At 49.7% G+C, this 12,323-nt stretch overlaps 5 protein-coding genes across 5 annotated transcripts; 3 read left to right on the top strand and 2 right to left on the bottom strand.

Annotated features, from left to right (window-relative positions):
- Window positions 1-864: 864 nt before the first annotated feature.
- On the top strand, window positions 865-2,038 carry AYO20_06221 (hypothetical protein; the record flags this gene model as incomplete). Its single annotated transcript, XM_022644512.1, has 4 exons — window positions 865-937; window positions 1,016-1,094; window positions 1,157-1,424; window positions 1,499-2,038. The coding sequence occupies 4 exons, from the start codon at window positions 865-867 to the stop codon at window positions 2,036-2,038; spliced, it is 960 nt and encodes a 319-aa protein (XP_022499603.1).
- Window positions 2,039-2,827: 789 nt separating this feature from the next.
- On the top strand, window positions 2,828-4,442 carry AYO20_06220 (hypothetical protein; the record flags this gene model as incomplete). The annotated part of the gene is made up of 2 exons (XM_022644511.1): window positions 2,828-3,436; window positions 3,501-4,442. 2 exons carry the CDS (start codon window positions 2,828-2,830, stop codon window positions 4,440-4,442), a joined length of 1,551 nt encoding a protein of 516 aa, XP_022499602.1.
- Window positions 4,443-4,628: 186 nt separating this feature from the next.
- AYO20_06219 (hypothetical protein) lies at window positions 4,629-4,976 on the bottom strand (the record flags this gene model as incomplete). Its single annotated transcript, XM_022644510.1, has 1 exon — window positions 4,629-4,976. One exon carries the CDS (start codon window positions 4,974-4,976, stop codon window positions 4,629-4,631), a length of 348 nt encoding a protein of 115 aa, XP_022499601.1.
- A 1,380-nt stretch (window positions 4,977-6,356) lies between these two features.
- On the top strand, window positions 6,357-8,174 carry AYO20_06218 (hypothetical protein; the record flags this gene model as incomplete). Its single annotated transcript, XM_022644509.1, has 4 exons — window positions 6,357-6,605; window positions 6,668-6,747; window positions 6,815-6,892; window positions 7,157-8,174. 4 exons carry the CDS (start codon window positions 6,357-6,359, stop codon window positions 8,172-8,174), a joined length of 1,425 nt encoding a protein of 474 aa, XP_022499600.1.
- Window positions 8,175-9,006: 832 nt separating this feature from the next.
- On the bottom strand, window positions 9,007-11,608 carry AYO20_06217 (hypothetical protein; the record flags this gene model as incomplete). The annotated part of the gene is made up of 12 exons (XM_022644508.1): window positions 9,007-9,090; window positions 9,395-9,661; window positions 9,723-9,856; window positions 9,916-10,022; window positions 10,075-10,155; window positions 10,204-10,354; window positions 10,410-10,496; window positions 10,551-10,643; window positions 10,702-11,056; window positions 11,110-11,197; window positions 11,254-11,388; window positions 11,436-11,608. The coding sequence occupies 12 exons, from the start codon at window positions 11,606-11,608 to the stop codon at window positions 9,007-9,009; spliced, it is 1,755 nt and encodes a 584-aa protein (XP_022499599.1).
- Between the last annotated feature and the right edge of the window lie 715 nt (window positions 11,609-12,323).

Genomic DNA, 12,323 nt, shown 5'->3' with positions numbered 1-12,323 from the left:
TCTAGATATGCGAATATATCTTCTTTCCGTCTCTCGAGTGCGTTCTCCAAGCATGCTACTGTACTGAATGTGGTGACTCAATCGAACTTGTAGTTGTGAATTTTGTCCAAGTGATAAAATTCGCGTCCCCGTATCTCGCCACTGGTCCATTGCGAGACGCCAAACGACCCTACCCGATCATCCACATATACTATCCAGCGGCGTTAGTTATTGAGGTATCCAGCCTAAACGGCCTTTACTGTTTGTCCAGTTGTTTACGCCCTTGGCACACTTGCTGATCTTTTTTGGTGTGTGGGGGATTGGATTTTCGCTCGCCAGTGTACCGTCTGATTTTGGGAGATATGCTTGTGGCTGGTTCCAGTTGACTGGATGATGGGAAACCTCTACAAAGTGTCAGGCAAACGAGGCCGAAATGGAAGTTGGGGTTAATGGGGCTGGTGCCATTCTGGCCTCTCGGGGAACCAAGTGCAGCTTTATGTCCGGTTTTCCGTGGTTCGGGTTCCCAGACAATAATAACCCCGAATAGTATTCAAAGTAGACCATGGACTAAGTTTCTCCAGCTTTTTGTTTCTAGGATCGGTCGAATAGGTCAGGAAACCCCGGGCATAGTTCCCCATGTTGTCCCACAAGGCCGGAAGGGAGTTGAACTTTTTACTTTAGGGAGTGCTCGCGGGTGATGGATGATACCTGCTCTACGGTTACGAGCTTAAGGGGTTTTTTTTTTTCGAAAATCCGGAATAAGCATTGCTTGTGAACAACATCCAGGACGGGCCCGACGGAGATGAGAGGTCTTGAACAAAGAATAATTTTGTTATATTATTCTACCAAACTCTTTTCGTAGGCACGGGAGAAAGAAAAAACAAAATGACCGCTACCAGATGCACCAAGTTCAAACTGAACACAGGGGCTGAGATCCCTGCCCTAGGCTTTGGAACGTGTAGGTTTTGCTCATGCCCTACCAAACGCGTAACCAAATGTACGCAGGAAATCATAAACTGATTGGACGTTTGTCCAGGGCAGGACGAAGGGGCTCAGTATGAGGCATGCTTAAAGGCACTTCAGGTTGGCTACCGACACATCGATACAGCTAGAGTGTCCGTCCATCCAGGGTCAACCCACAAGTTATGATGCTCGGTTAATGTTAACTGATAGTCAGATATGGCACCGAAGCTGCGGTCGGCAGAGCCATTCGCGACAGTGGCATTCCACGGAAGGAGATATTCGTGACAACCAAACTTTGGAACACTGATCATCACCCAGACGATGTCGAAGTTTCGCTAGACGCCTCGTTGAAGGATCTGGGAGTTGATTATGTCGACCTCTATTTGCTTCATTGGCCCGTTGCCTTCCAGCGGGGTGGCCAATCGCCATTTCCGGTAGACGACAAGGGCAAGATCATTCACGAGAATATTGATTATGTGGATGTAGGTGTTCTTGAGAGCCTGCCGGAACCTGCGAAACTCGACGTTTGAATGCTGACCTAGTTTCGTGACCTCAGACATACAAGGCATTGGAGAAATTGTTTGTCACCGGGAAGACCAAAGCCATTGGAATATCCAATTTTTCCAGAGCAGAACTCGACCGCCTCCTTGAAAAGACTGACGTTGTTCCCGCCGTTCATCAGATGGAACTCCATCCGTGGCTTCAACAAACTTCGTTCCACGAATTCAACACCAGCAAAGGCATCAACGTAACTCAGTACTCGTCCTTGGGCAACCAAAACGAGATCTACAGTCTAGGAATGACCACCCCTACTCCAAGACTCATCGAGGATCCCACCCTTGTGGAGGTTGGTAAGAAATACGGCAAGACAGCTGCCCAGGTCGCACTGGCATGGGGTATCGCCCATGGGCGTAGCGTGCTAGTAAAGTCCAAGACACCATTACGTATTGAAGAAAATCTACAAGGCGACTTCGCGCTAGACGCCGAGGACGTGGCGAAGTTGGACAAGATTGACAAGAAGTTGCGATTTGGAGACCCATCGAACGTTTTTGGCTGCAACTTGTTTTCTGATCTGGACGGCAAGAACAAAAACTAAGTGCTTTCGTGGGACGAACGTCTTATAAACAGTGGTATGATGATATGTCGTTCTAGAAAGCAAAAAGGATTAAATCATTCCGACAGGACCTATGTACTGTGACCTTGCTTTCCCTAGTCAATCGCTGGGTGAGCTGGTCCTTCTACTTTAATCTTGAGCTATCATGGAAGATTGTTAGGAGAAATCAATGCTCCCGGCTGCTACTGTTTCTAGTAGGATAGGACTCGGCTACTGTATGTTTAAAGATGTTAATGTCGTGGATGAATGTAGTCATCACTCTACTCTAGTCTTAGATCTTATAGTTATAAACAGCTCACATAGCAGATGGACGCTGTCAACTGTGCTCCGACGGCTAAAGAGCCATATTGCCGACTCGGAACACCTTGCCGTGGGAACTTGGCACGATGTGAAAACGCCGTCCTACGCCCCACTGCTTTCACGGAGCAGAGCGCGGGATAATACGCACCACAGCCTTCGACAGGCTTCACACCCTCGCTATGCACGGCCAGCGCGGCTCTCACCCGTGTTGGTGGAGCACTGTCTTCGGATGGTCCTCCCCTGTTCCTCCCTACGATATACAAGCCTCGCAAATCTCGATCCGGAAACCGATTCCGTGTTCGGTTGTGGACGGAGAAACCTTCGCGAGAGGTCCGTGATGGGATACACTGCTCACTCCCACGGATTGTATATGAAGGTCAGGTTGTATCCTGGCACACACTGCCAGGCTAAGAACTCTTCGCGAAGCCCGTCGAGTGTGTCACCAAAAAGTAGCTGAACCACCTCGCCGCCATGCGCAACAAACGAGCCAGTGGCCCATCTCCAGACGCTGACAAGTTTCAGAACGAAGCAGTGATCTTGGAGGATGTACCGTCTGATGGCGCCCCGCGCAAAGACGTGGATGTTGCGGCCCAATTCCTGGCCACGTTGGACACCTCTGTCGCCCAAGAGCCCGTCTCGCCTCAAGAGGAACGACGGCTGCTTTGGAAGATTGATCTGACGATTTTACCGCTGATCCTAGTCACCGTTGTCCTTGCGGCCATTGACAAAGTGATCATCTCCAATGCGGCGATCTACGGCATGTCGGAAGATACCAATTTGGTGGGAAATCAGTTCTCCTGGGTCGGCTCGCTCTTCTACTTTGGCTACCTGGTGGCCGAGTACCCTGCAGCCGTCCTCATCCAGCGCCTCCCCCTCGCAAGGTTCTTCGCCATCACCATCATGGGGTGGGCGGTCATGATGTTGTGCACTGCTGCCACCAACAATTTCGGTTCCTTAGCCGCCGTCCGATTTCTCATGGGTATGATGGAGGCCTTTGTCTTCCCCGTGTCAAGCATCATGACGGTCATGTGGTGGCGAAAGAGGGAGCAGCCAATTCGCGTGGCTTTCTGGTTCAATTCGGTATGTCTCGCGTCCCCGTCCTCCCAGCCTCTACAACTGGTCGCGGGCTGACAAACCTCGGCAGCTTTCCACCGTCTTCTCCGGGATTGTGAGTTACGGCATCGGCCATACGAACACGGCTCTGCATCCCTGGCGCCTGTTGTTCCTCGTCTTGGGCGGGTTTTCCATCCTTTGGGCCATCGTCATCTTCATTTTTCTGCCCAGCTCACCCGTCGATTGTTGGTATCTCAGCGAGCGGGAGAAGTATGTGTGCCTCTACCGCGTGAGGGAGAACAACACCGGAGTGGAGGATAAGAAGGTGAAATGGTACCAGGTCCGTGAATGCTTGACGGATCCCAAGACCTGGCTACTGGCCATATTTGCCATTGCGCAGAACATCCCGAACTCGGGCATTGTTACTTTTGCGGCGATTATCGTGCGGGGGATGGGCTATTCGCCCATCAAGACGGTGGTCATCGGGATTCCCACAGGCATCATTGCCACAGTCTGGCAGATTCTTCTGTCAATCATTCAGTCCTATCTGCCCAACACCCGATGCGCTTTTATTGCCGGGGGAGATATGGTCACTCTGGCATCCGCCATCATGTTATGGAAGTTCGACCGTGACAACCGGAGTGGACTCCTAGCTGCTTACTACTTATTCTACACGTATTGGGCGCCGTACGTGCTGGCAACCTCCCTGCCCATGGCAAATACGTCCGGTCACTCCAAGAAACTCGCCATGAATGCTGTCTTCTTTATCTCCTATTGTGTGGGGTGCATCTTGGGACCACAGACCTTCCGCTCGAACGATGCGCCCACATATTCTCGTGGATTTGAAGGCCAGATGGCGTGCTTTGTCGTGGCAATTGCCGCCATCTCCGCGTATGGGTTCCTGTGCTATTTGGAAAACAAGAAGAGGGACCGTCAAGAGCCAGGTACGGCGGTCTTGGACTCAAATTTGACCCAAACCTCGTTTTCTGATCTCACAGACTTCGAGAAGAAGGAATTCCGGTATACCTATTGAGATCCTCGGACCGCAGATCTCTGGTTGCGTCGAAATGAACGGCATGGGGAAAATCCTTCCAGGCGGCCACAATGATATTTGTGGTTCAAGGCCACGTCTCTGGACGATGACAAGCCCTGTTTTACTGAGTCCTCATCCGGCTTTCAGACAAAATCGTTGTAGAAACCATATCTATGCCTCAAGGCTCTACATGATGGTCAAATGCTCCAGCAACCACTTTTTGGCCGCTGCAATTGATGCTTCCTTTGAGATCGTATAAAGCGAGAAATTATCCCCCTTGATGTCCACGAGGGACTTCGGCTCTTTGGCTGTTTGATAAGCTTCACGTTGCCCCGGGAGGAAGTCCTGGTCCGTGAAGATGAAGCGCAGGGGAATCGCCGCATTCAGTTCCACCAGAGGCGTCACGTCCACCAGGACCATCGACTGATAACTCTGAACAGTGAGTCGACATCTATAGTTGCGGAGCTCGGCTTGACTCGTCCCTTTGATATACGCGGCTCTCACGTCGTCGCTAGATTCTTTCACAAAAGTCATATAGCGAGGCTCCTTTCCCAGAGCGCGATTTTTCCGAGCTTCCGCCAGTTCCTGGTGGTATCAGTCGAGGTCGTGGCCATAGCCTCCTATCCGGGCTGCCATGATAGGAGTCCACTTGATGGGTGGCGTTTGTGACACTACAGCCTTGACTCGCGGGTCGAAAGCTGCGACGACGAGCATGTCTCTCCCTCCGAGAGACTTGTTCCGCAGGCACCGATCCGTTCAGCATCAATCTCATGGAGGGTGGTGGCATAGCTGATCGCATTCTACCAGTCTTCGACCCGGTCAAGATGAGCCAACTCCTCCCGTGGCTCACGTTCACTGTCACTAAAGTTTCGATACTCGAAATAGAGCTAGGGATCCCGACTTCCACTAGAGTATCGACTACTTCTGGTATTGTGAACTCGTTGAGCCCACCAAGCCCATAACCGGGGATGACTATGGGACTAACACTATGGAAAGCTTCTGTGTTACACCTCCTGTAGCTACCATCTATCAGTTGGCTAGCAACCTACATTCTTATATCCACCGGTGGCCTCTTTACGAGCCCTAAAAGGCGGGGCCGGGGCCGGGGCCGTGGGTCGTGGCCGGGGTCGGGGAAATTTAGCCGATTTGACTCATGACTCGCACATATTCGGAAATATTTTACTTCTCTTATGGAAAGGACTTCCGGCATGGTAGGCCAAGCCCGAGATCAAAGTTCGGAGCGATCGTTATTACCCTGTCGCTGGAGACACGTGTATTCATGAGACCATTACCAAACTAATGCCTATTGCAATCCTTGTGGACTGTAAGTCAAACTGGAGGATAGGTTCTGAGTACCTATTTTGACGGACCTCGGTCGCGCTAAGCTATTCATCCCTTTTCGCTAGCGAAGCCTGATAAATGTACTACGCCGTGGCGCTTGATAGGTATACTAACTAACCTGGCTACTCCTGGAGAAAATCACATTAGCCTATTGCTCTCGGGCTCGGTGCCATTTCTTCGGGTCGTTACTGTTCTCGGGCTTGGTACCTCGTACTGTTTCTTGGGCTCGGTGTCGGAGCCTACTTCTCCATTTTCAGGACTCAATCTCAATTAGTATATTAGAGCTCGCTCGGAAATACGCAAACCGTCATTTTATCCATAGCTTCATACCGTTCCCTGCTCTCCCTTGTCCTTGTGCGCACGATGGTGAGCAAAAACGTAACACTTTTCTCAAATAGCTTGTTCTCAGCAGGGAACTTTCGTCCATGGCACTTCGCAGTGGCGCTGCTGATTCCATTACTTGTATTGGCAATGCTGATCGGAAGGAGGCCTGCGAAGTATCCCCCAGGTCCACCTACCGTTCCACTCCTGGGAAATTTACTCCAGGTATCTAGCTCCTAACATAACTATTCGATGGATAATACTGAGCTATTTGGTGGATCCCAGATCCCTGATCGAGATGTGCACAAACAGTACCAGGCATGGGCAGAGAAATACGGGCCGGTGTTCAGCTTGATGCTAGGACCGCAGCCTATGGTTGTTCTTTCTGGTGATGTCGCCGTCAAAGAAGTCTTGGACAGACGCGCCGCAGTGACTAACGAAAGAGGCGATCACTATGTTGGTCACCAAATCTTAGGTGGTGGTGAACATATGCTTCTGATGGTGAGTGACGTACATTTCAGAAAGGCGCCGTCCGCATCAAGGGCTAATAGACTTGGTGTCAGCCTAATGGACCAAAGTGGCGTCTGCAGAGGAAGTTGATGCAGAAGATGCTGAATGTCTCCGTCGCTCGGAGTTATTTACCGTAAGTCTTCAAGTAGCATGTTTTGTCCTCTCCTCTAGACAATATGGTTATTCACAATAGATTTCAGATATACAATGCTTGAGAATAAGCAGATGGTGTTTGACTTGCTCATGAATCCGGATGATTTCATCTATGTCCTCAAACGGTGAGTGTATGGACGGTTAACTCAGTGGCCGAAGAAGCTTGCTTCGGTTTCAGATGGCTAATTTTGATTCAGGTACTCCCACTCGGTGTTCAAAACTATTATATATGGGTATGGATGACACCCTTTGGCCCGTACTACTTTCTCACATGCTGAGCCTAGCCGCCGGTGCCCTTCGCACGACGATTCTACAATGAGACAGTTTATATCAAAGTATGAAGTCTTGCTCTGCGCGATAGTCAGGGGGTGGGCTGACCATTATTCAAGTGTCGAAGAGATGACAACAATCATGCAATCAAGCACCTCGGCGTTGGCTGACCTCTTCCCGACGCTACGACGGCTGCCAAGTTGGATGCTGCCAACAATGGCCCGGGCAAGTACATGGCACCGTAATACGACCGATTTCTACCTTGGACTGTGGAACGAGACGAAATCAGAGCTTCAAGAAGGACGAGCTAAGCCCTGCTTTGCTGTGGACCTATTGCTCGAACAGGAGAAGGAAGGATTTTCTGACAAGTTTGGCGCGTTCCTCTGTGGGGCAGCCTTGGAAGCTGGGACTGATACTACTGCAAATGAGCTGATTGGCTTTGTGCAGGCCATGGTCCTTTTCCCAGAAGTGCAGAAGAAGGCCCAGGCCGAACTTGACAGGGTCATTGGCGATCGGATACCGACATTTGAAGATTACGACCATCTCCCGTACACTCACAGCTGTGTCAAGGAAACCCTTCGTTGGATGCCGACTGCAGTCATGGGAGCGGCACCACATACAGCGAAAGAAGATATTCAGTATCAGGGCTACACTATACCCAAAGGTGCCCTGCTGATAAATAATGTGTACACGATCCACAGAGATCCCAACCGCCACACAAACCCGGACAGCTTTGTCCCAGAACGCTATTTGAACGACAGCAAGAGCGCTGCAGAGTCAGCTCAGAGTGCAGACGTCAGCGAAAGAGACCACTTCACCTTCGGCGTTGGTCGACGCCTCTGTGCCGGTATACACGTCGCAGAGCAGTCTCTTTTCCTCGGTATAGCCAGGATTCTTTGGGCATTCAACATCACACCGAAGCACGACCCAATCACAAAGCAGCCCCTGCTTCCACAGTCAGACAGATATACGCCAGCTGTGGTCTGCATGCCGGAGCCTTTCCAAGCTACAGTTGAGCCGCGTTCTCAATGGCGAGCTGACAAAGTAGTATCAGAATGGACTGAAGCGGAAAACCTCCTGGACGAGAATTCGCAATGGAAAGTGGTTGGCGAAGGGCTGAGATTCACCAAAGTCTAGGTTTGAAAAGATCTCGGCTTAGAAGGCTTGCAGCCGATCGGCGATTGCAACTGTCGATCGAATGCTATAATGCAAGTGTTCCCAGGCTTAGCTTGGTTTTGATAAGTCGCAAGATAGGTGAGATTTGCAAAGCCCGCACGGACCCCCGAGTGGCCAGCCTGACTCGTGGACTTTCAGCGTGACTCTGATAAATTTAACTGGATTCAGGACAGGGTGAAGTAGGCCTGGCATCCAAGCTCGCTCTCTTTGATTTTGGCCCTTTCCTCCTGCTCGCAACTCTCCGCATTTTCTCCACTTGGCTATCCTCAATCCAGTTAGAAAGTCCCAATTCTGATTGGGACAATTCTTTCTGTTATTAGCTTTGACCATTACTGAAAATTCATTACTGTCACTAAATTGGAGAGAGACATCAAGCCCGGAGTAGACCATGAGGACATGACAGAGACTTTACGCTTAAATTTCTTACCATCTTTTTATTATGCTCTTCCACGCTATGGGTCAAAGGAGTGTTACGAAAGAAACGGGTTCTAAAGAATCTGGGAAATGACTCTTGTTGATTTAGTCCAAAGGCAAGCACAGGTCGAGAGTGATTTCGCAATACGGTGACTGGAGACAGACAAAGAGGATCGTGTCTTTGACGAGCACACTTACAAGCACAATTATCATATGAGTGGGTTCTCAGATTGTACCAGACCGACTACCAAATCAACATTCTAGCCTACGCAACTGGATTCTATGTTCAATGCCTACCGCGTTTTGGGATCGGTGGACGAGTGACCCAGGACGGGAAAGGAATCTAACATCTACTCTTCAATCGCTACCCCGAGATATCCTATACTTTGTCGTCAATGACCCTTGGGGAAATTAGGGCCAAGGCGGCGCGTTGCCTTCCCATGAAGTATAGGTCGAGAACATCCTGCAATGCACCAGGAAAGTGCAATAAAATGGCATCCAACAATGAGCCCTGAACGAGAAGTGACCGCACAGTTGAACTTGTGTATGGATGCTTGGTATAACAGGCATTCCTGACATTTGCCAATTCTGTCACATAGATAACATGCCGGGCGGGAGAGTATGCATTTGGCCGGGAAGCTTGTCCCGTCAACTCAAGTACATGTAGAAGCCAAGCCATGAGCATTGTGAACTCACATTCATGTACTCGCTCGCTCAGTGAAGATAAGCGGAAGGGACCCCTTCAGTAGAGAAAGGTTTGAACGTACTGCTCTCTGGAAAGCTTCCTCGTCATGTGAGCCATCCAAGGTAACATCGAACCTTTTGACCAGCTCGGCTACGAAGAACCGCATTTCCAGGAGCGCAAGTCCCTTTCCCACGCATCCGTACTGGCCAATACTGAAGGGAATGAATGCACGGGAGTCATGGTGAAAATTTGTAGGCCTCTTTTCGTCGATCCACCTCTCAGGCATGAATTCTGTAGGCTTGGAGAAATATCTTTCGTCTCGGTGTATAGACCAGCCATGGACGCTCAACTGGATGCCAGAACTACCGTTAATTCTCTTCAATATAGCGGCTTTTGGACCATGTTCTTACCTGTGTACCCTCTGGAAGATATTCGCCCAAAATGAAACAGCCACCCTTGGGCGTAGTCCTTTGCATACCGTTAGGACCAGGAGGGTATAGCCGGAGTGACTCGTTGATGACACCATTCAGATATTTTGCTTGTGCTATCGAGTCTTTCAGCGAATGTTGAACGTATCGTCATGCTCACAGGCTATGAACATACCCCATAATGCGCCCGTTTGAGTTGTTATGCCATCCCAGAGCTCATCAACCTCGTGTTGGAGCTGGCGTAACACATTGGGATTCTTGGCAAGGAAGTAGAATAAAAACCTAGCTGAGTGTTAATCGGGCCAGAGTGTCGATGGGCACTCACATGACCTACGTGAGACAGACAGACGTAGTATCAGAGCCTCCCACAATGACAGCACCGGCATCAGCTTCGAGCTCGGGGTCTGTTAGCTTCCTGATATTAGGTTAGCCATGTCATGGTAGTATAGATCGTTATACCCACTTTGCACCCTCGATACCACCTCCCAGCAGGTATGAAAAGACATCATCCCGGTCAGACCCTTCAGCGCGCCTCTTCTGGAACCTTTCTGCACTGATTTGAGCAAACGTTTTGCTGTCTCTTTTGGTTTGAGCGTCAACCGGTACCCAGGGCACTTTTTCGCTCCTGGTTAGATTCTCTGATACTAGCTTAATGATAGGCAGACTCACAGATCGGCTTGATCCACGGGACATGAGCAAATATCGAGAGTAATCGAAGGCCTTGGTGCATGAAGACCATATATGGGTGAGGTTTCGCTAAAATTCGAACGTCAGGTCTATTGAACTCTGGTCAAGGTAGAGAACGTTCACCCTCAATCAGCATATGAAAGTCTTCGCCAAAGCCGAGATCGCCCATAACATCGAAAGCGAAAAAGTCACACCAGTCGCTAAAATTGAGCACCGCTTTCCACCGCGTTGTTAGTATAGGCAAAACCATAGGGTACATGGATCAAAGAAATACCACCTGTTCGAGCTCGAAGTTGCTTTGACAAGCTGTTGACATGTTGCAGGATCCTAGGCTCATATCCGACCAGAGCCTTTGGGCTGAATCCCCTATCCCAAATTCTCCGCCGGAACTTGTGTTCTGCGAGGTCTCTCTCGCTGGCCATACTCTTGGCTTTGATATCCGGGATGCCGTCGTACCACGGACCTTTGGCTATTTTGGAGGAGAGCGCCCCATGAATCTCCGTGATAGATTCGACACTGCAGTAAGAAAGTTCGTTCGGGGCGACTCGTACCACATCGCCGTACTTGGTAACGTCAGCCCGTGAAGTAGCAGGGTAAAATAAAGGACCAGAGAGACGACTCGTACCTGCCTGTGCAGGCTTTCAAGCCAGAGGTGAGAATTGCCAGTGAGTGCTTCTCTCACCGCTACTGCTTTGGACAAGCGAGCCCAGAGTGGTCCTTGAAACCTCTTCAGAGGATTCAACAACAGTCGATAGAACGTTAAAGCAGCTCTAAGCAACGTCAGAAGACAACATCATTCTTGTCCAGGACACGGAACCAAACTCACAACGTGCTTGTCATGAGAGTAGTGTTGTAGACCAGAATTGCCTGAACAGCACCATAAGCCCCTCCATCTCTACCAAATCTGACAAGCGCGCCTGCTAGCACAATTTGGCAGAGTACCAGTAGTGCAAGGAATCCTCTGTAACACAGTCAAAAGAGCTCTTATGATGGACCAAGAGAACTTACGGCACAGATGGTTCACGATAGTGACATCGGAGGTACAACATGAGGCCGACCGCTCCTCCAAGGTAGATGTATGTAGACTGGACATCTGCAGGACCTTGATGAATCAGGAACTGGTTGCCCAAGCCTGCAAACCGAGCAAAATTGAAAATTTTAGAGTCCATACTCCGACTCATGCACGTCTGCGTGCTGTGGCCTTTAGTGCAGACACCTCTCCAGATATTAAAGGCGGACTCATTCACCAGTGATGCTCGCTTTTGACGCTCTGACCTGGGCCATCGCCATTAGTCAAAAATTATTATGGCATCAACGATGACGGCCACAGTTACGCTACGATTCTTTAGTCAAGATTACACCTGCATATTTTAGTCTCCCAAGACGAGACGCAACTGGCTTCAGCGCCAATCAGCGCTGATACACATCATTGATGCTGTATTAGGAATCTCATAAAGGATTAACGTTAATTGAATGATGAGGCCTGCGTTCTGAATCTAGTCGTCGGTCCTTTGCGACGATGAATCGGATTCAGTATCAAAGGAATTGATTACAGGTATCACTATTTGTGAAAGCAAATGAGTCACCTTTTCACAACACCTTGAACTACCGAACACGAGCCGCAGCAGTAATAGACCCCTCGGTCTTATGTTATTCTGCTATCCTACCGATGTCAGAAGATCACCTCTGGGAGAACACACTCAACGTGAAACCCTACCACAGTGGATGGTAACTTAAAAGTCACACATTTGGAATGGCGAATCGGTCAAGTCTGGGCTATACAACAGAGGCTAGCAGGAACGCTCATAGTTCGCAACAGCGAAGAACGTGTTGAGGCTTTACACTGGAGACTAATGAACGCACTGTCAATTGACATTGACACAAGAGCATGTAATT

The sequence above is a fragment of the Fonsecaea nubica genome (genome assembly GCF_001646965.1).
Source record: "Fonsecaea nubica strain CBS 269.64 chromosome Unknown Scaff38, whole genome shotgun sequence".
NCBI lineage: Eukaryota > Fungi > Ascomycota > Eurotiomycetes > Chaetothyriales > Herpotrichiellaceae > Fonsecaea > Fonsecaea nubica.
The sequence above is the reverse complement of the archived record's forward strand: the minus strand, read 5'-3'. Positions and strand labels throughout refer to the sequence as shown.